Source organism: Trichomonas vaginalis, chromosome VI (assembly GCF_026262505.1).
Source record: "Trichomonas vaginalis G3 chromosome VI, whole genome shotgun sequence".
In the NCBI taxonomy this organism is placed as follows: domain Eukaryota; phylum Parabasalia; order Trichomonadida; family Trichomonadidae; genus Trichomonas; species Trichomonas vaginalis.
Window position 1 is genome coordinate 13503769 of NC_067208.1, and position 25197 is coordinate 13528965.

The 25197-nt window shown below is 33.6% G+C and overlaps 12 protein-coding genes and 2 pseudogenes across 14 annotated transcripts, besides 1 other annotated feature; 7 read left to right on the forward strand and 7 right to left on the reverse strand.

The window, feature by feature from the left end:
* Positions 1 to 74: 74 nt before the first annotated feature.
* On the forward strand, positions 75 to 908 carry TVAGG3_0859330 (bromodomain family; the record flags this gene model as incomplete). The annotated part of the gene is made up of 1 exon (XM_001308749.1): positions 95 to 793. One exon carries the CDS (start codon positions 95 to 97, stop codon positions 791 to 793), a length of 699 nt encoding a protein of 232 aa, XP_001308750.1.
* A 324-nt stretch (positions 909 to 1232) lies between these two features.
* Positions 1233 to 3426, forward strand: TVAGG3_0859340 (uncharacterized protein; the record flags this gene model as incomplete). Its single annotated transcript, XM_001308750.2, has 1 exon — positions 1269 to 3266. One exon carries the CDS (start codon positions 1269 to 1271, stop codon positions 3264 to 3266), a length of 1998 nt encoding a protein of 665 aa, XP_001308751.1.
* A 109-nt stretch (positions 3427 to 3535) lies between these two features.
* On the reverse strand, positions 3536 to 4711 carry TVAGG3_0859350 (protein ubiquitination; the record flags this gene model as incomplete). The annotated part of the gene is made up of 1 exon (XM_001308751.1): positions 3536 to 4711. One exon carries the CDS (start codon positions 4709 to 4711, stop codon positions 3536 to 3538), a length of 1176 nt encoding a protein of 391 aa, XP_001308752.1.
* A 104-nt stretch (positions 4712 to 4815) lies between these two features.
* TVAGG3_0859360 (uncharacterized protein) lies at positions 4816 to 6039 on the forward strand (the record flags this gene model as incomplete). Its single annotated transcript, XM_001308752.1, has 1 exon — positions 4816 to 6039. One exon carries the CDS (start codon positions 4816 to 4818, stop codon positions 6037 to 6039), a length of 1224 nt encoding a protein of 407 aa, XP_001308753.1.
* A 216-nt stretch (positions 6040 to 6255) lies between these two features.
* Positions 6256 to 6618, reverse strand: TVAGG3_0859370 (uncharacterized protein; the record flags this gene model as incomplete). Its single annotated transcript, XM_001308753.1, has 1 exon — positions 6256 to 6618. The coding sequence occupies one exon, from the start codon at positions 6616 to 6618 to the stop codon at positions 6256 to 6258; it is 363 nt and encodes a 120-aa protein (XP_001308754.1).
* Positions 6619 to 7069: 451 nt separating this feature from the next.
* On the forward strand, positions 7070 to 7438 carry TVAGG3_0859380 (vesicle-mediated transport; the record flags this gene model as incomplete). Its single annotated transcript, XM_001308754.1, has 1 exon — positions 7070 to 7438. One exon carries the CDS (start codon positions 7070 to 7072, stop codon positions 7436 to 7438), a length of 369 nt encoding a protein of 122 aa, XP_001308755.1.
* A 242-nt stretch (positions 7439 to 7680) lies between these two features.
* On the reverse strand, positions 7681 to 8982 carry TVAGG3_0859390 (L-threonine ammonia-lyase protein; the record flags this gene model as incomplete). Its single annotated transcript, XM_001308755.2, has 1 exon — positions 7706 to 8959. The coding sequence occupies one exon, from the start codon at positions 8957 to 8959 to the stop codon at positions 7706 to 7708; it is 1254 nt and encodes a 417-aa protein (XP_001308756.1).
* A 3037-nt stretch (positions 8983 to 12019) lies between these two features.
* Positions 12020 to 25197: part of a mobile genetic element that runs on past the window's edge.
* Positions 15859 to 16260, forward strand: TVAGG3_0859410 (uncharacterized protein; the record flags this gene model as incomplete). Its single annotated transcript, XM_051249645.1, has 1 exon — positions 15859 to 16260. A coding segment is annotated over one exon (402 nt), but the record flags the coding sequence as incomplete, so codon positions are not given.
* Positions 17283 to 17918, forward strand: TVAGG3_0859420 (uncharacterized protein; the record flags this gene model as incomplete). The annotated part of the gene is made up of 1 exon (XM_051249646.1): positions 17283 to 17918. The coding sequence occupies one exon, from the start codon at positions 17283 to 17285 to the stop codon at positions 17916 to 17918; it is 636 nt and encodes a 211-aa protein (XP_051085121.1).
* Positions 18389 to 18646, reverse strand: TVAGG3_0859430 (uncharacterized protein; the record flags this gene model as incomplete). The annotated part of the gene is made up of 1 exon (XM_051249647.1): positions 18389 to 18646. A coding segment is annotated over one exon (258 nt), but the record flags the coding sequence as incomplete, so codon positions are not given.
* Positions 18776 to 19422, forward strand: TVAGG3_0859440 (annotated as a pseudogene). Its single transcript has one exon. A coding segment is annotated over exon 1 (647 nt).
* Positions 19757 to 20276, reverse strand: TVAGG3_0859450 (annotated as a pseudogene). The gene has a single exon. A coding segment is annotated over exon 1 (520 nt).
* On the reverse strand, positions 22876 to 23196 carry TVAGG3_0859460 (organellar and viral DNA polymerase type B; the record flags this gene model as incomplete). The annotated part of the gene is made up of 1 exon (XM_051249648.1): positions 22876 to 23196. The coding sequence occupies one exon, from the start codon at positions 23194 to 23196 to the stop codon at positions 22876 to 22878; it is 321 nt and encodes a 106-aa protein (XP_051085123.1).
* Positions 23274 to 23811, reverse strand: TVAGG3_0859470 (organellar and viral DNA polymerase type B; the record flags this gene model as incomplete). The annotated part of the gene is made up of 1 exon (XM_051249649.1): positions 23274 to 23811. A coding segment is annotated over one exon (538 nt), but the record flags the coding sequence as incomplete, so codon positions are not given.

Sequence of the window (25197 nt, forward strand, 5' to 3'; positions counted from 1 at the left end):
ATTATTGGTTTCATATTCTTTAAATTGTACAATTTGCTATCAAATGTTCATTATTTTAAAAAGTTTCTTGGATATTTTTACCAAAAATAAGTAAATGGACTCGATTCAATATAATAATTGCTTAAATATATTATCTAAGTTATTTTCAAGACCGATTCATAAGTTATTCCTCGGATCACCCGAATTTCCATGCGATATGAAAATAGAAAAGCCAACAACCTTACAAGTAATCAAAACGAAACTATATGCCGGTCTTTACGAAGAAGCTACAGACTTTGCAAAAGATGTCCGTCATCTATTGACGTATTTTGCTTCTCCAGCAACAACTGATCCAATTTATAGAGTAGCTGCACAACAGCTTTTAGATGAATTCAATGCTGATTTTGGCAGTAAATTCAAATCTAAAGATTTACGCTCGATTAAATTAATAATTTTGTCAAATGATTTTCATGAATATCTCAAACATCATAAATTCACGAAGAATTTTCCTACCGAAGTAGATGGTAAACCTCATGCACTATGTTTGCAGCAAAATTATACAGAAATTTCAGACAAACAACTAATTAGGGAAATCAAGTTTCTTCATTCACCTGATTTATTAATGCGAGTTGCAAGTTTTGTATACCAACTACAACCAGATGCAATTATCATGGATTCTAATATTTCGATAAAATTCGAAACTATTTCAGAAGGAAAACTAATTGAAATTAAGAAATTTGTACACACTCTACTCATTGATGCTGCCAAAGGAAAATATGATCCATATAAACAACAAATTGGTACTTTTGGTTGAAAATAATGTTAAATGTTTAAATCTAGCTTAAGGTAACTAGCATGCATATGTTATTGTTCATACTATGTTTAAAATAGTGAATAAAATAGTGTTTGTAATAGAAAAATAAATTTCCATAAATATTCTTTAGATTTCGTTTTGAATATCAATGAATTTTGCATGACTTTTGATAAGGATAATAATATATTGTGAAAAATTCATTTGGATGATATGAACAATATCAAACTAGGTATCGATATACACTATCTACTTTTAATGAATGTAGGAATTCCTTCCTCATGTAGTAATGTTATCTATTAAGTATGAATCTTTAAAATATGCAAGAGGTAAAAAATTTTAATTCTAAGTTATGAGGAATGGTCTTTAATTCTTGATATTATTGGATATTAGTTTATAGACAAAGCTATTATTTGATTCACCCATTTATTCTATTTTTGAAAAATCGTTTAGCACAGTTTAGGGAGGGAAAAATTAGATGACATCATCACCGAAGGATTTACCAAAAGAAGACCCTGAATCTGAAGGTGAAACAACATCTACTATTAATTCACTCCAATCTGCAGGACATCATTCGAAATCTGGAGAATTTACAAATCAAAATGAAAATAAAGATAAAAATACGACAGAAAACACCACGCAAAGCAAGAAAAGACGTAAGCATCATCACCATTCAACGCAAAACAACACAGAAAACAGCCTGCATACAAATAATACAAAAACAAGCGATTATTTCGGAAATGAATACTCATCAACAGGTAGCGCTTATAGCACGCAATGTTCGATGGCAGATGCAAAGAATATGCCAGATGTTTTCATTTCATCGACTTTATCCGAAAAGAAGAATAAAAGCCAATTAGAAGCGCAACCACCGGCTAAAGGTGTACAGAATGCAACAAATGATCCTCAAAACGAAAAAGAAAATAGAGAAGATTCGAATCTTATTCAAGGAAATAATGAGCCAAATGATGCGAAATCACATCGTTCTCATACTCAAGAGAATAAAACTCTTGGTTCTGATAAATCTTATCATTCTTTATCATCTCAAGAACCAAAAACGCATGAGTCAAAGAAATCGCGCCATAGTTCTCGAAGATCAGTGCGTTCCAGGTCAATAAACGAAGAAAATAGATCACATCATTCGAAATCCGTTCAAGGAGATACAAAATCAGTACATTCAATCGATAACAACGAAAGTGGATCCTTACACTCAAATATTCTTACAGGTGATGATCAATCACTTCATTCCATTGAATTGGATAAAGAAAATAACTCTCCACATAATAAATCAACGCATGACTTTGATTCATCGCTTCATTCGATACCTATTCCTGATCAGAAAAGATCTGTTACTCAGCGTTCCCTTGGAGAACCCGAAAATAGCCCTACAACTCCGAAATCAGTTAAATCTTCTGATGGATGGAGTATTCTCTCACGAAATAACCTTGAGAGTGAAGTTGGTGTGGAAGATGAAGTTGCCCAGAGATTGATTTTGGATTATAAAATTTTAATTCGTCAAAGAGACGATCAATTGATCAGAAACCAGAGAATGATCAAAGAGTTGCATGACCAGCTTGCGATGACTAACGAAATGCAAGCAATTCAAGCCAAAATTGATCTACATGTAAGAGAGCACAAAAACGACGCAGAAAAGGTCCAAGAGTTGAAAGAAGCCAAAGAAAGTTTAGCCAAACTTAATGAAGATCGTCGTCAGAAGTACGATAACCTCATAAAGCAGATCAAAGAACTCAGGAAAAATATTGATGCAAAGAAAGCCGAAATTGAGGACAAAAACTCTTCAATTAAGACTCTCGAAGAAGGTGTAGCGATTCTTAAACCAATGGAAAACGAAATTAACAAGGTTAAACAGCAAAATGCCGAAATTGCAAATCAAATTGAACTTCTTACTAAGAAAACTGATGATTTGCAACAGAAGAAAGATATAATTTTAACTGATTGTCGTCAGAAGAGCGAAGAAATCTCCGTTTTGGAGAAAGAAGAAGCAAACAGATTATTTGCGGTAGAACAGCTTGGCCATGTCAGAGATAAAATAGGAATTGCATTATTGATGTATAGAAAATTACAACGTGAAAATGAAGCCATTTCTTTGAAAATTGCGTTAGATAATTCTCGATCTGACCAGAAATCCAAAACAACTATTGGAGATGCCTCAAAACATATCGATAAGCTTGATAATCTTAAGCAGAAATACTCCCAAACGATTGATGAGCAACTTGAAGAAAGAAATCGCCTGAAAAAGGAACTGAAAAGGATAGAATACGATCTCCAAAAGCAGAAGAAGCCGTTTAAGAACTTAACTGAATGTAGAAAACCAATACAATCGCCAAAGAGAGAAAAACCGCCTGCTCCAACGCCACTTTACAAACCACAGCCAAGACCAAGAGGAACTCCTTCAATTAGGTCTTCTTTCAGGTCTTCAAACACTCCTGTTTCATCTCTTAATATATTTACGTAATTATTTTGTTTATTATTTGCTTATAAAGCTTTAGTTTATTTGTTTGATTCATTTACCATGATATTTTCCCTAATTTACTAACTATTCTTCATAAATAAAGGAAAATTTACCAATTTTTTTCTCAATTTAAAGGAAATTCTTTTAATTATCAAGTTTTATTATGAATTATTTCATTTAAATCACTATCCCTTAAGCTATTAAAAAGATACATTGATAATTTTAAAAAACACGAAAATTAAAAGGATTTTAATAAACAAATAAACAATAAATTAAGCAATATTACATATCTGATATTCTTGCTGCTTTTTGAACTGCTGGACATATTCCGTATTCCCGAAATTTTCTGCAATTTGGATTAAATTTTGTCCAGAAGAGTTAGTAACGTTTGAATTTGCTCCACCTTCGATTAGAATGCGTGCAATTTCAATATTTCCTGTCATTGCAGTTATTAGCAAAGGTGTAAGGCCATTTGGATTTGTAATCTCTGTATTCGCTCCAGAATCAATAAGAAGCTTTACAAAAGACTTATTATCTCTTGTAGCGCGAATCAGCAAAGTTTCTTCCTCGCTTCCGAACTTTCTATTGACATCTGCTCCATTTTTAATTAAATAAGAGAGTAAAGAAGTATTATTTGTGTTATATGCATCAATAAGCAGGTTTGTTGCAATGTAGCTATTCACTCCTCCATTCTTCTGGATGAAATAGCTAAATAATAAAGTGGAATATGAATTTATTGAGAGAGAAAGGTAAACAACATTTGGAGTAAACTCGTCTATGAACCATTGCAGGATTTCGTACCTATGGCATTTAATAGCTGCAATAATTTGGGCTTCAGTAACAGTTTTAATTTGATCATGGCAAATTTGGCAAATTTCTAAGTTACCGCCAATGATCGCGTTCTCCATTGTGTTAGTTGTGGGTTCCATTCCATTTAATTTGAGATATTGATAAATCTCTAAATTTCCTACATATGCCGAGAGATCGAGCAAGTTTAGATTAGGCAAACTTATAACATTCATGACTTCAGCTTCAGAGAATTTGGGATCTACTGAAAATTCTACTAATTTTGAAAAATCATTATTAATTATTGCAGAAATTGGTGAATCTTCGCTCAATACTTCATCGTATGCTCGTACATCTTCATTTTTCTGTATAGATGACATGTATTTTGAAAACGGATATCGCGAATCGCCAAAGTAATTAATTTGTAATTTCTTTGATATTTCAGAGAACACGCCCCACTTCAAGCGGAATTGTGTTGAAAGGTGTAGAATACAGGATTTTACATAATTAATCATATCATTGTCTAAATTTTTCAAATTATCAAAAATTTGTTCGATATTTTCAGTGTCCAAATGCACCAAATCCTCTTCTATTGAATGTAATTCGGATAATTCTGTTGGTATAATGGAAGGATCAAGAATCAATTCTTGAGTTTGACTCATCTGCCTACCATACTAAAATTTGATAAAAAAAAGTTTTTTTATAGAAATTTTTGACATGTAAATAGAAGATTTTGAAAAGTGAACGTTTAATAATTTCCATATAAATGTCAACCACGCTGAATCTTTCAAAACAGAAGATTATTGATATTAGCAAAGGACTTGGAATAGCCAATGCTGATATAATCTTCAACGGACAAACAAAATTTACTCAAATGCTCGACCTCGTATTTAAATTTGTCCAAATGTTAGTAGAATACCCAGAGCACGCATACAAATTACCAAAATTCGCATTAAGACCTGAACCTATACCAGATACCTTTGCACAAGGTATAGATTTCTTGAATAAGAGTCTTTTACTAAAACATCTAACAAATGAACTTAACCTTAACTCTTTCGGAATCAAAAACTACCATGATGAGAAATTTTTAACAAAATTCTTTTCAAACATCATTAATCTTGGAAGATTTAATGAATCATACATCAAAGCAGAACAAAATGCTGCACGTGAAAGGATGGCAATTGTTACAGATGAATTAAATCAAATTGAAATTAAATGGAAACAAACACTTGAAGAAGAACAAAGAAAACAACAATTATTAACAGAAATGGACGCTGAGGATATTGATAATAAGTATGAATCGCTAATTACTGCAATCGATAAGCAACAAAAGAAGAATGAAGCATTACAACAAAAGATTGATCGTCAAAATATTGAATTACAATCAAAAAAGAATCAAATCCAAGAAAATAATGATGAAATAGAGAGATTGACAAATGCTATTAAATCTTTAGATGATATTCTTAATGTTAAGCCTGATGAAGAACGTCAAAGACTAGAAAAAGAGCAATCAAACTTAGAACTTGCACTAAGGACATCTAAATCATTAGAAGATGAAAAAGCTAAAGTTCAGCAAGAATTAGATTCATTCAACGAGTTCTACAACTTATTATTTACGAATATGCCAGATTTCCAAAAATATGGAGAAAATGCAAGCAAAAAGAAACAAGTAGATATGCTTCAAGATCAAATTGCAAGAAGAAGAGAAGATATGAATAATTTACAGCAGGCAATCCAAGAAATGCAAAAGAAAAAAGATGCTATATATGAAATAGATAATAAGACTGCAGCTGAAGCGAAAAATATTAGTGAGCAGATTCAAAATGCAAAGAAGAAGCTCAGAATGGCCAAAGAAAAGCATAAAAAAGAATTGGCAAATTATCGTTATCAAATTGATGATGTAAGAAGCCAATTAGATGCTTTTAACAGAGAACTTTGGAAGATGATGAATGAAATCGATCAACAGGACAAAGAGTCTGTTGAAGTCTAAGATTTCTTGTGTTAAGTTTCAAATTAGGAACTAATATTGTTGGTTCATAAAGTGTTTGTTTGTAGAATTTGATATCTGTTTCTATTCTTTTTAATTCAAAAATATTAAAAAAAGCTAATATAAATTAAAAATAGTAAATAATAAACTCTATATTTTACTCTAGTTAATTTCTAAACATACAAATAAATAATAGAATGGTTATAAATGTCTAAAAGTTCATTTAGACATAGTAAGTTTTCTTTTAGCAACATTTCCTTTTGGTTCGACGTTTTCTATTTCCGGTTGAGGTGCTTTTGGTGTTATCTTGATGCTGTTGAGCATTGCAAATAATTTATGACCATGAGTACCTTTTAGAATTGCTTTGTGTTCTGTTGGGCGATCGTTTGGATTAATCTTTGCTTTCTGTGGTTCTGATTTTTGATTTTGCTTTGTATTTGTATCTTTATTTTCTTTAACTTCGACAACTTTAGGAACTAATTTATACTTTTTAGAATATTTTTCTTTATTATTGTCAACTCTCTCGATTGGCTCTTGTGGGAAGTCACCGAAAAGGGTGGTATCTGATGAAACAGTAAGCATAAATTTATAAAAGTGACGAAAAAATGCCCCGAATAAGAATTCATGAAAATACTAACTAAATAGAAGTAACATCTTCCATAGTGTAAAATTTGGCTTTAAATGAGACCCAATATATAGCATAAGAAGATAAATCTTTGTCTGTCATAGAAATTGAGGCAAATGTATGAGCTAAATGATGATAGCCCGAGTAGTATATGATGAAAGCAAATCAATACAATGAATTTACACATTAAAACAGAAAATCCAGATGAAATTTTTATGAAGAACATATAATTTCCAAATTTTGAGTATAGAGTTGAGATTTGATTTAAAATTGTAGTATATCTACCGTACTAAAAAATATGTGATTCTTCCAAATTTTTTTCAAATTCCATTTTTTGAAAATATTTTCCAGTATTTTTCAAATTATTTTTTATAAAATGAATTTTTTTTGGAAAAGTGTCAGATTTAGATGTCAGAAGATCAGCAAAAACAACTTGGCTCGATCCTCACAGGGCTCGGCGGTGTTGCATTTGCAATCGGAGTAGTAGCAAAATTTCATAGAGGTATGCTAATTTTATCCAATATTCTATTTTTCGCAGGATTGATTGTAATTTTAGGCTTAGAAAAATTCCAAAAACTGTTTACACAGAAGCAGAGACTACCAGGAACAATTTGCTTTGCAATTGGCCTTATATTTATTCTATTTAACAAAGGTCTTATTGGAACAATTGCAGATCTTGCTGGTATATATATATGCTTTGGTGGATTTGTTAGAATGATGCTTATCAATGTTAAGAAGATCATCAGAAGACATGATGAAGAAGATTTACCTCGTTAATATTTTTATTATTAACTCTTTACCTAAAAATGTTACTGTTACTTTATATTACTTTGACTAGTTATTATTAAATCTCTAGTTTTACAACTCAACTTCTCCAAAATTTAGAATATAAAATACAAATTTCTATAAAAATATTCAGAAACCCTAATCAAAATACAAAAAACTGTAGTGAGTTTCGACCAAACTCAAATCAAAATTGCTTTTAGAATGAATTAAAAAAAATTAGTAAATATATGAAATTATTGCAAAAAGAGACGTAAAATTTTACTGATCTTGAGGATGTGTTTCAGTGATATTGATTGTCCATCCGTTCTTTTCGAATTCAGCTTTAACATCCTCCATCAATGCTGGATTCGGTATATCAACCGTAACGCAGTATCTGATGTGGTTAGCAAGGCAGTTTGCATTTGGAAGGGCGAATGTTCCTACGACTTCGAACTTGAATTGCTGAAGAATCTGGAGCATCTTGATGAACTGGCCGCAAGCAACTGGGAGGGAGATTGTGAAGTTAACACGGCGCTGTTGAAGGAAGAGAGCTCTGTCAATGCAGCGAGCGAGCATTGGAAGTTCGATGTTACCACCAGAGAGTACGCAGACGATCTTCTCATCTGGGCGGTATTCGAACTTCTTGAAGAGAACTGCGGCGAATGGTGAAGCACCAGCACCTTCGCAGATCATCTTTGTACGTTCAGCAAGGTAAGCAATGGCTGTTGAGATTTCATCTTCTGTAACAACGACGAAATCATCGACAAGCTGCTCGATGTATGGGAATGTGACCTTACCTGGGTTGATGACAGCAATGCCATCGGCAAGTGGGTTACCAATGAACTTTGTTGTTGTATTTTGGTCGATTTCCTGTCCCTTGAAGTTCTTGTACTTGAGGTAGGAGGCTGGACGAACAGCGGCGTTAACGGCAATGACTCTGGCCTTTGGGCAGAGAGCCTTGATGGCAACAGCTGTACCAGCTGCAAGACCACCACCACCAACAGCAACGACAACGGTGTCAACGTCTGGAACTTGCTGAGCAATTTCGAGACCAATTGTACCTTGGCCGGCAATGACTTCATCTGAGTCGAATGGTGGAACAAAGATCCAGTCTGGGTTGGCAGCAAGATCCTCGGCGCACTTCTTGTTAGCTTCATCGAAGGAGAAGCCATATTGTCTGACTTCAGCGCCATAACCTCTTGTAGCATCAACCTTGGTGATTGGGGCTGTGATTGGCATGTAAACAATGCACTTCATACCGCAAATCTGGGCAGAAAGAGCGCAGCCTTGTGAATGGTTACCGGCAGAGGCGCAAACAATGGTTGAGCCCTTTGGAAGTGTGGAGATTTTAGAAAGAGCTCCACGGAACTTGAATGCGCGGCATCTCTGGAGAGTCTCGAGCTTGAAATAAAGCTGGCAATCTGTGATCTTTGAAAGGTTTGGAACGAAGTTGCATGGTGTTTCAACAGCATATGGGCGAATACGTTCCTTTGCCTCTTTGATCTTCTCAAGGTTAACGCGCAATTCGGACATTTGGGATAGTTTTTTTAAATGTGAAGGGCCAGAGAAACGATGAAATTATCGTCGCAGCTTTGAAATCAAAATTTCGGACATTATATTCTAAATATATTGTATAATTTAATGTTTTGGTTTTCAAGAAAAGTTAATTCAATTTATATCAAAAATTTGAGAGCGTAATCCGCTAATAATTTTTATGATTTCCATACTTACAATATCATAAATAAGAAATTTAAATTGAAGTTCTCTATCGAAAAGTGCCAAAATAACGTGAACTCATTTCTAACGATGTCATTTTAATCTGAGGAATTTCTTTCAAAATTAAATCAATTATGTACTGCCTCCATGAGCGAAATAAATTATTGGAAAATTCTATTCAGAACAGATGATTGTTTGCGAATAAAAAAATTGAGAAAAAAATGAAAACGATGAATAATTCAATTTGGATATCAAAATATTAATCAAATCAAAAAAAAAAAAAAAAAAAAAAAAAAGGTAGTGGGGCCTCCAGGCACTTCGTGCCCTCTAGCCCTGAAGATGTTTAGTATAACTTTGTCCGGACAAGTAAGGGTCTATCGTCGCTACAGGAAAAGTTACGGGCGTTCCAAGGAAGTATACTTTGAGAAGCCTTTTCCCCTTATAGAATGAGATCGGACGGTTATTTTACAAAACTGACAACACTTTGACCGAGTAGTTTTTTGTGCTGAACAAAAAGTGTCATATAAACATCTGTCAAAAACCGTTTTTTACTTCACTTAAAATGCCACGTAAGCTACGTAAGAATATACGTAAGAGGAAGGGAGCATTGAAACATCCAATAGTAAAACTGACACCACAACAACAGTTGCAACAACAAATTATGAATGACCCCACTATGTTGCAACAAATGTCAAGCAACCCTATGCTTTTAAACCGAGTTATTGGTGCACAGAGTGGAGGTTTAAGAGCGGCACTTTTAGCGAAAATGGCAGGCTATGGTGGAGCTGCAGACGGAACAGCTTATAACCCTCAAAGTCAAATGAATTTGAGTTCACTCAAAAATCAAATAACAGATGTCAAAAAGTCAAACATAGACATACAGAAACAAATAAGTGAAAACGAAAAGAAACTAGAATATGACAGACACACAAAGAAACTCAATGAGTTAAACGTAGAGAAAAAGAAGAAAGAAGAACAACTGAAAGAACTAAGTACAGAGGAATATGCGAAAAAAGTGTCAGAAAAAGCAGCAGAAGTAGCAAAAATGGAACAAGATGTTATAAATTTGAAAAACCATACTACTCAATATAAAGTACTGAAAGATGAAGAAATAAAACAAAAAGCCCTGAAGACATATATGGATAGCGATGAGTATAAAAAAGAAGTTGAAGCAAATGTAAAGGCAGAAAAACTTTTACAGTTGCAAAACCAAACCGTACAGTATGAAAACTTAGCACAAGAAAGTAAAAATAACGACGCAGCCATGCAAAAGGCAATGAAAAGCGCAGAATATATAAAAGCTAATAATGACTGGTTAGATGCCCAAGCCAACGCTAAAGCAGCCCAACTTATAGGGTCAATAAGGACAAAAATACAAGCGGATGAAGACAGTTCAAATGAAGCTTTAATGAATGCTGACTTTAAGAACGCCTTCGAAGCTCTTCATAGTAAGGTGAAACTAGTGAACGACTTCTCATCTGGAAAGAAACTGAAGTCTGAAGGTTTCGACAACGAGTTAAGAGAAGTAGCACAAAATATGACGAAAATAACAGATGCAGCAACGAGACAGGCAGTTCAAAGTGCCTATGACGCCGTTAGAGCAACTGTTGTGGAAAGTCAAGAAAAAGAGTTACAACAGACCAAAACAGACCTAGTAAATGCTTTCTTAAAAACGAAAAGTCAGGTAGGACATTATGCTGCAGATGGAACATATGTGCCAGCTGGTGGAACTTATATACCACCAAACCCTCCAAGAGAAGCACCTGCACCAGGACTACCTAAAACATTTACATCGTCACATGGACACAGACACAGGCATGCACCAAAACCAACACAACAACCAACACAACAACCAACAGTTCAAAACACTGCACCACAACCAACAGTTGAAAACACTGCACCACAACCAACAGTTCAAAACACTGCACCACAACCAACAGTTCAAAACACTGCACCACAACCAACAGTTCAAAACACTGCACAGCAACAACCACAAACAGAGCAAGGACATAAAAGAAGTAGAGAACAAGGAAACCAAGAATTCTTAAAAATGCTTAAGGAAAATTATGGTTACCCAGATACTCTTGACTTTAGTGACAGATATAAAGAAGCTATTAGAAAGTTCAAGGAAGGAAATACTGACCCGAACCTATTTAGCTTTATGGTTCAGCACCAAATGGGATATAATTTCAAACCTGGAAAATACAAGCTCGCTAAGGGATATGATTTAATAGCATATCATCCAAATGACATGGATGAATTTACTCCGAGATATTTGGTGTCAGAGATAAATGATAATTCAACTATCTTCATGAAACGCGTAAAAAATAGAGACGGAACGAAAGAAGAAAGGGTTATGAATGCGGATGGCTTAAATAGGGAACTTGTTAAAAACGGTCTCGGAATATATGAAATGCCAGCAGATGAGGTACAAGAAACTCCACAGGAAGAAGTTCAGATACAACCAGACATGGAAGAAATAGTTCAGCAACAACAGCTAGAAGAGCCTGAAGGAAACGAACAAGTCCCTCCTTTGGAAACTAACTTCACAGAACTAGATGAAGATTTGGAACAGCCGAAAAATCTTGACCCTCAACAAGAGTATGCGGAGAATATGGAATCTTTCCAAGAGTCTAAGAAAAATTCGGCTGACATAATAGAAGAATATCGAAAAATGTTCGCCGACATACAAAAGACTCCAACATCAGATGAAAATATTCAGCATAGAATGGAAGTACTGAAAGAAAATGTACGCAAATACAACAATCCTTTTTACTTACGACCATATAACGTTCAATCTTTGGCTGAACTCGTGAAAATAAAAGGTTTAATTTCAACAAAACATATAGAAATGAAACATTGTTTAAAGTTCATTCAGAACCTAACCAATATGGAAACAAACCTACTTTTGTTTCTGCAGACTATGGAACTACAATGAGATGGGGTCATAAAGCTAATCCGGATAGGTGGTTCATAAACTTACAACCACAATTCCAAGAAGTTGTAGACGCAATGGAAGTGAATGTGAACCAGATATAGCTGGTATTTTCAGCGCGGCTTTAATGCCATTGAAAGATATGAAACATGCAGATATTTTGGACCAGTATGAAATGAACATGGCTGATGGAAATATAACACCTGACGTTCTAGAACATTTATCTCAAAGAACTACACAGAACCATAGAGATGGTATATTTGGTGAAGAGTTTAGAAAGAAAGTTAGGGAGATAGAAGGAAGAGAACCTATTGTACATGACCTTGCAAACGAAAGTTTACAAAATGTCATAAAAACTTACTTTGCAGACAATGAACTGAGAAGGGATGAATATTTAAGAAAACTCAAATGGACAGTACCAAATGAAATGTTAGTATTGAAAAACATGTTCCTTGACAAAATAAAACCAACTACAGAAATAAATGACGCAAGACTGAAACATTGGGTAAAAGCTTTCCCATTCACAAAAGATATTATTGGTAAATGGAAAGAAAACCAGAATGGCTACAAAAACATATATTTGGAAACGAGCTTATTCCATATGGACAAGCTCTGTTTGAAGAGCTTGAACCGGAAACTCAGGAAAGAGTCATGCAAACAATACGCGAAGACTCAAATACAAACTATGACAAAATCTTTCTAGGATATAGGTACCTGAGATGGGCGACCAGAGCCCAAAGGCAAAAAGGACATGGAAATTTACAACATACTAGGTGAACATGAGGCAAAGATGCTACAACTTGAAGCAGAGGGCAAGTTACCAAAAGCGACACCAAAGAAGAAGAGAAGAGTAGAACAAAGTGAAAATAGTGAAGAAGTAACTTCATCTAGTGAAAGTAGTGGCAATGAAGGAAAAAGAAGAGTTAAAAAATCAGTCAGGAAGAAAGTAAAGCTTGGTCCGAGTGGGTTCTATTATGATATATAAATCCAACTATTCTATATTTTTACCCATATGAAATGTACGCCGCTCAGAATATACGCCAACAGTTTTGGATGCCATGAACGGAAATGTTTTCCGAATGGTATACGAATGCGACAATGCCATTAGAAGGTCAGAAATAGTTCCTGGAACTTACGAATATACAACTGCTGTTTCTTATGGAAACGTAGGTGAGTTTGGAGAAGGTTCTTCAACAACAGTAGATATTGCTTGCGACAGGTTTCATATTATTTCTATTGACAACTCATTCTTATACGTGGAACAAGACATTGAAATAAAACCTTCTGCCAAGTTGTCTGACAAAAAGTTGCAATGGAATTTTCTATGTCGGATACCAATATGCTCCAGAAGTTTTCATGGGATATAAGATATATTCTAACTCTGACTTAGTTCAAACAGTAACATGGGCAAACTATGAATGGTTCGCTTTGAGAAACTCAGTACAACCACAAGCTAGAGAACAAACAGACCAGTATGCAAATATTGAGAAAATAAGAAGACTTGACCCTAACGTTCCAGGAGTTTATGTTAACCTTTCTGGACAAACTGCAGCAGCAGTAACCAAAGTAAAACTGAAACTTAGAGTTCCTTTGTCATCTTTCCTCATCTTCAGGTTTTTAAGATACTTGCCAAACTGGGCAGGAAAAAATTTCTATCGAACTTACTCCAAGCAAAAATAACTTAGTCATTGCACCAACACAAGACCCATTCACTATTACAGACGTAAAGGGAACAAATCAAACATCATTCGCCGAATTTTTGCAAAGACAAAGTTGACTTAGACTTTGGTTTCTCAAACTTCAACAATGAAGTAAACTATTATTTCAATGCTGCTGGAACTGCTTGGGACCCAGTTAAGTTCACATGCGAAAAGTTTGAATGCAAGAGAATAGAAAGCAGACTTGCAGTCTATATGTTGGACCCAGATATTTCAAATGCTTTAGCTGCCAAATATATTGCAGTTCCACTTATGTTCCCTATACACCAATATCTGTCAAAGACTTTGCAGGTGAAGTTGGAAACCAAAGTGCTGACCCAGGTGCAAGAACAGATATTGCTTTAACAACTGCAATGAAACATGCAGATACTATGTTTGTACTGTTCAGACGAACTATAAATGACTATTCTTGTTTCTACAACCCCGGTATTAAATATCATATAAACATAGATGGCAAATATTATCCAAGAGAAGAATATTCTACAGTTGAAGGATATGAGCGTCATACAACTTGACATTAGATGCTATGAACTTTAACAACAACTTCACAACAACCATTAACCCTGAAATGCAAAGTTCTATTATGCCATATGTGAAAGTATGGACTCATACAGAGAGGTCAAAAAACTCAATATACAAATGGAGACCGTTCAAACTTTTTGGCTTGGCATTCCATTTGCTGACTCAGAAGACTTTATGGGTGGTATTTTCAACTGTTGGTACTGTACAAATACAATATACTGGTGACAGAGACGGTCCAGATGAACTGAGAGCAAAGAGTTTACAAACCAATAGCACTTTTTCACGGAAGATGCTCTTTTGAAGATTCGTTCGATGAAACTGCTGGGGCTCCTCAGATTGGCATAACGACAGCTTCCATCGAGCAGATTTTGGCAGCAGGTCAGTAAGTTGTTCTTGAACTGACTTCTCTCCGTCAAATATTGACAGTACGCCAGTTTTGACATAATATTGTAAGATAAACTTACCTTTAGAAATATCTGTAAGTTTTGTTGTTATATTTTTGTCAACGTCAAGAACTTTCACCATTTCAGTTTATACCAACTTTCTTTGCTTTATGGAAATATTTTGGTTCAGCAAATATTGCTATTCTATAACATTTACCATTGTTTGATAAAGAACTATTCTGTCAATGTATTTGTATTGTTTGTGTGTGTAAACTTTGTTCTGCTTCAATTCGAAGAGATACTCGAATACGTCCATCTTTTATTCTAAGTAAAATGTCATTTCCGAAAAATAGAAGCGTGAGTGTTTCAAAAGGTTTAATGGCGGTGGCAGATGTGAAGTTAAATTCACCAACTCAAACAAACAATCAAAGTGTTGTTGTCAATGTCAAAGACAGAGATGTTGAAGTGGAAACCATACGAGGACGAAGATGGTATAACAATTGTTCCTGTAAAAGAACCAACATATCCTGAAGTTAGCAGAGACTTAAGTTCTGTTGCAGATATTCGAAACGACTACCAACAACTGAAAGACAAACTTCAAACTCAGGAGAAGATTTGTCAAGCTTAAGTATAATGTTAAACTTGGTCGAACACAAACCCTGTAAAAGTGAACTCATATGTCATTGCACCTCATGAAGTTTTGAAAGAACTATTGAAACTTTTGACAGAGGCAGACGATATAAACATCAAAGAAATAGAACCCGACATTAGTTGCTGTGGTGTTTCATATAATGTCATTGACAAGATATACGTTATGAAAGGAGGTGAAACGTTGAACTTAAAGTATAGTTTCCCAGACGTCATAAAAATATTTGACGACCACAACATTTCATTAAAATTTATTTGCTAAGTAAAAAATGTCAAAACTTCTTGAAAGATGTTTGAAGAAAAATAATATAGACTTTATTTCATTGTAAAGGACTTTACACACTTTGAACGATATGAAAGTCCCTGTTTTGTTTGTTCGTGTAGACAAAGGAAAGTTCTATGTCTTTACAAAATATTTGAACTTCTTAGACAGAGAACTTCAAGAAACGCCATGTGAAAGTTTAGATGAAGTTCTTCTCCACTTTCAGAAAAACTTTTAAATATATATAAATGGCAGAAGACATAATGGTTTATACTATTACGACTAAAAACCCTGAGTCATATAATTCTATAACAACAAACTTACAAAGTCCTCAAGGACGGTATTGTAAACTAACTTTAAACACAATGACGACTAAAGCCTGTTTTGCTCTTTTGACACCAGAAGACTTTATTGTTGTGAATGGTAAAAAATACTCCTTTGAAGATACTTACTCAGATATACCACCAACAGGTTTTGTTGACTTATTTAATACTTTAAGTACGGGTGTAACATGTGCTGCAACTAGAGCAGGTTTCATTATGTTTGGATGTCCGACTGAGTTTACTATAAACGATATGAGCTATAATACAAAACTTATTTCTGGTTTTTACTACCAACAGTTTCCTATAACAGGAAAAGGTGTCATACAAGGAATGTCTATTCCATTGACATTAAGCACACCAATCTTATATATTGTTTCAAACTTAGGTTCAAAGTGTTATTCGAATGTCGACAGAAACTATTATGACCAAAAGATACTTATGCGTATAAACAATACTTTCTCTGCTGGTTTGCCTATTGTTCATTCGAATGCAGAATTTTTCAACCTTAGTGAACTCAAACACTTTGGCAAGTATAACGTTGACATTAGTTGACGCAAACTTTGTTCCTGTAAAACTTTTATGTCCTATGTATTTGTCAATGACGGCAGAAAGTTTCGAATTGGAAGATGCAACTGGTGAAAGTATTGTATTACAAGAACAACTTCAACAACAAATAGCTCAAGAACAACAAATGCAACAAATGCAACAACAAAGTCAAGAATAAAAAAATATTTTTTTTATTTTATAAAAATGTACAGAATAGATGTTTCAGATTTTTATGACTTCCAAGCATTCAGAAATATGTGTCCATTTAGAGACTATAACAAAGCAGTCGAGAATTTGAAACGTTTAGTCATTTATGTTGACTCTGCCCCAGAATGTTATGTCATGAAAGAATGGGATGTTGTCTTTAACAAACCAAGAGCAACAATAGTGTCTGAGCAAGAATGTAGACAGAAACTTAAGAAAATAAAAGTCGTACAAGTTGGCATGAAGATGTTAGATGTTTGGGATATCTTATTGTCAAAGTTAGAAGATTTTTCAGTTCGAGGTATAAAGTTCTATACACCTTCTCCAAACTTCTATTCTATCTTCACTGGATATAAATATGAACAAGTAGAATGGAAAGAAATATTATAGAAGCTTGGTTAGACCATGTCAAAGAAATTATATGCAATGGAAACGAAAGAGTCTATGAGTATATCTTATGTTGGTTTGCAAACATCTTACAACATCCAAGTGCTAAAAATGAAACTGCTCTCATTATAATTGGAAAACAAGGAACTGGTAAGAACACATTCTTTACAGATATTTTGTGCAAACTGTTAGAAGGCTATTCGAACCCGAATATGACAAACTTAGAAAACATCTGTGGCAAGTTTAACTCCTCAATAGAGAATATGAAACTTATAGTTTGCAATGAACTTCAAAGTATAGATACAACAAAAGTTTTGAACTCAGATGCTTTGAAGAGTCTTATAACAGACAAAGTTGGAGTTGTTGAAAGAAAATATAAAGACCAAAGAGTTTGTGAAAATGTTGCAAACTTCATTATGGTTTCAAACAATTCTGTTCCGATGAAGTTAGAAAGTTCTGACAGAAGATATGTAGTTGTCAGAACGTCAGATTCTCATATGCAAGATACAGAATATTTTGACGACTTAGCAGAAACTTTGACATCTGACTTTTACAACCACTTGTTCTCATATTTTATGACATTAGATATTTCAAAGTTCAATCCAAGACAAATTCCACATACCGAAGAGAGACAAACATTGTTAGAAGCAAACAAGAGTGTATATGAACTGTTCATAGATGAAACTGACTTTGAGTGTTTAGATGAAAGGTCATTGTACGATTCGTATAAACAATATTGTCAAGAATATGGTTATATGACAGCGTCTAAACGAACATTCTTGGCAAATGTCAAAAGTCTTTTAGACGTACAGAATGGTGTATATACAAAGAAAATTTTTTATGAGTAAATTTAAAAAAAATATTTTTTTATCCGATAGAAAAGATGGCAAAATTCATCTCAGTAAATAAGTACATGTCAGGACTTAAAGAAGAACTAGACCCATTCACATATTTGAATGTTTACTTCTACCATTTTGAAAAGTCTTCATTCAGCAAAGTTTGGAACATCGAACCAGTTAAGTTTGCTATTGTGACTAAAAATGGTGCGAAATTTGAAGACTTAGACATAGAAGGTTTGTTAGCAGTCAAAGAAAGTTTTGACAGAAGGTTCTCAAACCTTAAAGAAGGCAAAGCATACAAACTTGTTATACCTTATGAACCAAAGAAAGCAGACGACTATGAATATTATGAGTCTAAAGTTGTAGAAGTTCAAGGTAAATTGGGTAAAAAGATTTTAGAGTCTAAGCCAGTGTTTACTCCTAAAGAGGAAGAGAACATTGACATTGACCAGAAATGTTCTAAAAATAAAATTTTATTTTTACATGTCAAATTTCTTTTTCTCTGGAACTGGTTCAGGTTCTTTCTTCTCTTCTTCTACTTTCTTTTCTTTCTTTTCTTTCTTCTTCTTTTCTGGTGGAGTTATGTCAAATTTCTCCGAACCATATTTATGTAAAAGTTCTTTGTCCTTTAATAGCTCATCTATTCTGTTTTCTATTTCATCTTCAAGAACAGCGCATGTGTCTTCTTTGCATTCTAAGAAGTTTTGTTGGACTTCATCTCTCCAAGAGGCGTCATCTCTGTCAACAAGTCTGTCATTGACAAATTTTAAGACTTCTCTGCTTAATGTTTTATGGTTCTTGTCATATTCCCAGAAACAGAACTTTAGAACAAATTCCCCTTTCTTGTTTACACTATGTAAGATTTTATGGTCGACAGATGTTTTGCTGTCGAAAAGCTTGTCTCGAATATAGATAGCGAAATCGCTAGACATTTTCTAAAAGATAAAAATTTTAATTTTTCTAAAAATATGTTAGAAAAAAAGTTTGCTGACATTGACAAGAAATTTGAGAATGTTTTAAACAAGAACAAGAGGAAGTTAGAAAATGCTCAGATAAAGCCTATACATGACAAGTTCTTATTTGCTCAGAATGGTATAACAGGTCTAATTGCACCACCTGGGTCGGGTAAGACTTTCACTTATCTTAAAATGGCTGCACAACAACAAGAACTAGATGAGAAGAACCCATTCTATGAGTTAGTTGTCATTTGTAGTACTTCTGGTCAATTTGACCAAACCGTCAATTCGTTCAAAGATATTAAAGAAGTCTAAGTTAGTATGTATAAAAGACTCTGAGTTGTTAGATTGGATAAAGAAGTACCAAAGAAGAGTTTTGAAGTATAATGCTATAAATGAGTATATAAATTCTAAGTTTAAAGACCCAAATGAGGAAATGCAGAGAATATTAGACAAACACCACTTCAGAAACAAACAGAAAGAGATAGAATACATTTCGAAGAAATTGCAATCTTACGATTGGAAGACTTACCCTCATAGATGTCTTCTTATCTTAGATGACTTTGCTTCTCATCCTTTGCTTAAGAATAGAGAACAAGATATGTGTCGAATTCTTAAGAAGCTCAGACACTTTAACATCTCAGTTGTCATTTGTGTACAGACAGCAAAGAGTTTAAGTAAGGATGTAAAGAGAATACTTACTGACATTGTACTTTTCCCCGGATTGTCCGAAGACGATTTCATGGAACTTATGAAAGAGTCCATGGCAGGTAAGTTTGACAGATATGAACTATGGGAGAAGTACAAAGTCATACAAGACCCTCATACTTCTTTCAGAATTCATATCTATGCGAACAAAGTTCAAATTGTAAAAAGTCAAGCTTGAAAAATCTAAGTGTTTAGTCTTAGTAAGTAAGTCTGTTGTGGTGCTGGGGCTGTCGGTTCTTCTGGCTTTGGAAGGCATTCAGGAAGAGGAACGTCAGTCATCCGTTTGTGTCCTGTCGGAAGGAAAAATTTTTCCTGTCGGATGGAAGAGTTCTTCCTGTCGGAAGGAAAATTTTTTCCTGTCGGATGGAAAAATTTTTCCTGTCGGATGGAAAATTTTTTTCTGAAGTTCGACCAAAAAGTTCTCAATTTTCGAAAATTTGAATGGTTTACGGACGGACAACTGGAAAAATTTTTCCTGTCGGATGGAAAAATTTTTCCTGTCGGAAGGAAAATTTTTTCCTGTCGGATGGAAGAGTTCTTCCTGTCGGAAGGAAAATTTTTTCCTGTCAGATGGAAGAGTTCTTCCTGTCGGAATGAAAATTTTTTCCTGTCGGAAGGAAAAATTTTTCCTGTCGGATGGAAGGACTCGGAATGCCAGAAGGATTTGACGAGGCAATTTACCTAATTGAGCTACTTGAGCCATCTGAAGTCAAGCTTGAAAAATAAAGAGTTCATTTACTCTGCTTGTTTGAAGTTGTCAAAATACTCTGTTATTTTTTCTTTCAGTAGCGGTAAGTCTTCTTTGAAGGTAAAAATTGTACAACCTTTCATATCATAGTGTGTTTGAGGTAACGTATCTTGAACTATTTGTTTCACATCTTCATTCGGTGTCATTGAAATCGGTAAGTTTTCGCGATAGAACCAATTTCTGTCAGATTTGTAAATCTTAGCAAGGTCGTAAAAGCTTTTGTTGTTTCTTCTGACTAAATGCAACATAACCATATCTCTGTCTTCTTCTTTCTCCAACTCTTCAGTATAAATCATATACTTATAGTTCTTTTCCTTTCCTTTTGGTACCGAACGTGGTATTCTTTTCTGAATGCTTTTGTCTTTTGCTTCAAGCTTGTTTTCCATCTCTTCACGTTCTTGTCTATGAATTTCGTCAAGAAGTCTGTAAATATTCCAAGCATAACGAGGCGAAGCCCACATTGCAACAGCATTTACAAGAAGTCTATGTACATAATATCCTCTCAAACCGTTTGGCAATTTTTCACGATTTTCATAGAGTTTTGGCGACCCAGAAAAAAGTCGGTCTCGCTGTGCTTCGCTCAAAAGTTCAATAGTGCTTTGGTTCCTAAACCAGTCTTTAGGAAGCTTAGTATCTGGAGCATAACATGCTGTCAAAATACTTTGCATCTGGTACATATCGTCTTTGACCGAACGAATGAGACGGAGTTGTTTGTTATACTGTATGTACTCGTATTCTTCATTTATGGCTTCATGAACGATAGCAGTTGTTGTGTTCTCTGTTGTTGACATATCTGTCTTTACATACAAAATAAAAAAATAAATAAAAATAAAACTAACTTTATTTTTTCTGTCTTAAGGAAACTCATGATTTTCATAGAGTTTTGGCGACTACGTTTTTTTACCTACTCGCTGTTCTTCACTGTTTTCATAGAGTTTTGGCGACTGGGGTTTTTTACCTACTCGCTGTTCTTCATGATTTTCGTACGGAATTCAGCAAAAATATAATTTAGGGTAGAAGGTTAGATCTAACCTCCTTTCTAACCTGTTTTTTTCACAAGCGTTTTACATGGTAAACGTTATTTTTACATTATGACACGAAGTGAAGGTTGACACTTCGTCAAAAAAATCCCTGAAATCATATCTTACATACAAAAAAATGAAAAAAATGACACTTTTTCATTAGATAACTGTTATTTTTTGACGAAGTGAACATTGACACTTCGTCAAAAAAATCCCTGAAATCATATCTTTTATACAAAAAAATACAAAAAATGACACTTTTTCATTAGATAACTGTTATTTTTTGACGAAGTGAACATTGACACTTCGTCAAAAAAATCCCTGAAATCATATCTTTTATACAAAAAAATGAAAAAAATGACACTAACTTTATTTTCTGACTTTCACAAAAGACCAAAAATAAACGCTTTACATGTATTTTTCAGCAACTTCGTCAAATAATTTTATAGCTTTATCTATCTCATCTACTTCAAACGTTTCTTTACCTTTTATGGGAGCACCATACATTTTCTCAAAAACTTCAAGCAGTTCTGTTTCTGCAGCTCTCATATCATTAACGAACACAACCTTGACTCTATTGACTGTACTGTCATATCTTTGAGTTATATTATATGTTCTTCCTATCTTATATCTCTTTGTATTGAAGTCCTTCGGTTTCTGAACGATGTAAAGTAAGCCTTCACTGCAACGTTCCGTATCGAATGAACCATATGTTATGAAGTTATATCCAACAACTGGGTCTAACCATAACAAAACTATTGGTATAAGACTTTTGTCTATAAGATATGCTGCAGTTCCATAGAATTTTACCGATATCATAAGCTCAGGATTTCTTGTCAAAATTTTCTGAGTAGAAGCATTTCTAACCAGTCCTTTTTCTTTCCAGATGGAGATATAATGTCTGACAAAGAATATTTGTTGTATTTCTTTGAGTATCTTACGTTTAAATCACCTATTCTAACCACTTTGGTGTCATTGTCTATCTTTCTAACTGTTTCAAACTCAATGTTTGTCATTTCTGTTCTTACATACAAAATAAAAAAATAAATAAAAATAAAACTAACTTTATTTTTTATTTCGGGAAAACTCATGAAATTTGGTCATTTTTCAGCAAAAATAAAGTTTAGGTGAAGTGGTGCGATCTCACCTGTTTTTTCACCTCTTTTTTCACAAGCGTTTTACATGAATTGTACGATGTATATTTGAAATCCTAAACAGTTTTGTAGCCTCTATTTCTTCTTTTAGTACATCGAATGTTTTAACAATGCCGAAAGTTTCTTTATACTTCTTCTTGACGTCAGACAGAAGGAAATCTTCTGCTGTTGGATAGTTTTTGTCAAGACTTCATTGTAAATGACCAAAAATATATTTTATGTTAGAATGTTAGATCTAACACGTTTTCTAACACGTTTTCTAACATGGTCTAAAACACACAAAACTCATGAAATTTCATACGGAATTCAGCAAAAATATATTTTATGTTAGAATGTTAGATCTAACACGTTTTCTAACACGTTTTCTCACATAACTATTTACAAGCGTTTTACATGGTATATGTTGCGATGGTTCATGACTTTAAACAGTTTTGTAGCCTCTATTTCTTCTTTTAGTACATCGAATGTTTTAACAATGCCGAAGGTTTCTTTATATTTCTTCTTGACGTCAGATAGAAGGAAATCTTCTGCTGTTGGATAGTTTTTGTTCAGAAATTCTAACATGTCCATTTTATCTTCTGCTGGTTTTTCTGCTTCTTTCTTTAAGTCTGCATAGTCGTTTCTCATTCTTTCTATCTCTTTGACGGAGTAGTTATATCTCCTCATTGCTGCTTTACATTTAGAACATTGCGGGTTCATTTTTGCGTTATATTCTGAAACCTTACCTGCTAAAACAACTAAAGCGTCAATGGTTTTCTTTAACTCAAAAGTTGCTGGTTTTATCTGTTTATTCCATACTTTACCTCTTCTATCTTCATCTCTTATCTGCCATACACATTCAGCAACTAACGAAACAAAGTTGTCGTAGGTCTTAAATTCTTCAGATTTATATATGTCAGAAACATTCTTATATACCATGTCGCAATCTTTGTCCATAACCTTATGGTTGCAATGAAATCCTAGAAACTCATAGTTTACCTTTCGTATGAACTTCTTTATTTCTACTGAGTCAGTTGGTTTCACTTCTATTTCATCGAATTCAGGAATAGTGAGTTTTTGTTGTTGAATTTCAGGCAATTTGGGTAAATGGTCAATAATGTCCTGCATTTCATAAAGATACTGTTCATTTGTTTCATCTTTCGCACTACAGTCTAAATTACTTGTTAAAAGTTCTTGCTTTATCTTCTGGATTTTTGTTTCGAAAGTATATGAAGAAGGAATGAAGCTTTTCATCTCTACTAACATAGATGTTGGATTCATGACTAAAGAGTTTGGTGCTGTTGTTTGAAGTGTTGTTGTGCCGATTGTTGACATTTTTATTTTTTTATACAAAATAAAAAAAATAAAAAAAATAAAACTAACTTTATTTTTTATTTCGGGAAAATTCATGAAAATTCAAGAGGTTAGAAAAAACAGGTGAAAAAACAGGTGAGATCTAACATTCTAACATAAATTATATTTTTGGTGTAAATTTCATGATTTTCGAAAGTTTTAGACCATGTTAGAAAACGTGTTAGAAAACGTGTTAGATCTAACATTCTAACATAAACTTTATTTTTGCTGTAAATTTCATGAAAATTCATGAGGTTAGAAAACGTGTTAGAAAACGTGTTAGATCTAACATTCTAACATAAACTTTATTTTTGGGTCCTTTACACTCATTACGAAGAAGTCTTGACAAAACATTTACGAAGAAGTCATGACACTTTTTCATTAGATAACTGTTATTTTTTGACGAAGTGAACATTGACACTTCGTCAAAAAAATCCCTGAAATCATATCTAACATACAAAAAAATACAAAAAATGACACTTTTTCATTAGATAACTGTTATTTTTTGACGAAGTGAACATTGACACTTCGTCAAAAAAATCCCTGAAATCATATCTTACATACAAAAAAATACAAAATAAAACTAACTTTATTTTTTCTATCTTAAGGAAATTCATGAAAATTCATGAGGTTAGAAAACGTGTTAGATCTAACATTCTAACATAAACTTTATTTTTGGGTCCTTTACACTCATTACGAAGAAGTCATGACAAAACATTTACGAAGAAGTCATGACAAAACATTTACGAAGAAGTCATGACAAAACATTTACGAAGAAGTCATGAAAATTCAAGAGGTTAGAAAACGTGTTAGAAAACGTGTTAGATCTAACATTCTAACATAAACTTTATTTTTGCTGTAAATTTCATGAAAATTCATGAGGTTAGAAAACGTGTTAGAAAACGTGTTAGATCTAACATTCTAACATAAACTTTATTTTTGGGTCCTTTACACTCATTACGAAGAAGTCTTGACAAAACATTTACGAAGAAGTCATGACACTTTTCATTAGATAACTGTTATTTTTGACGAAGTGAACATTGACACTTCGTCAAAAAAATCCCTGAAATCATATCTAACATACAAAAAAATACAAAAAATGACACTTTTTCATTAGATAACTGTTATTTTTTGACGAAGTGAACATTGACACTTCGTCAAAAAAATCCCTGAAATCATATCTTACATACAAAAAAATACAAAATAAAACTAACTTTATTTTTTCTATCTTAAGGAAATTCATGAAAATTCATGAGGTTAGAAAACGTGTTAGAAAACGTGTTAGATCTAACATTCTAACATAAACTTTATTTTTGGGTCCTTTACACTCATTACGAAGAAGTCTTGACAAAACATTTACGAAGAAGT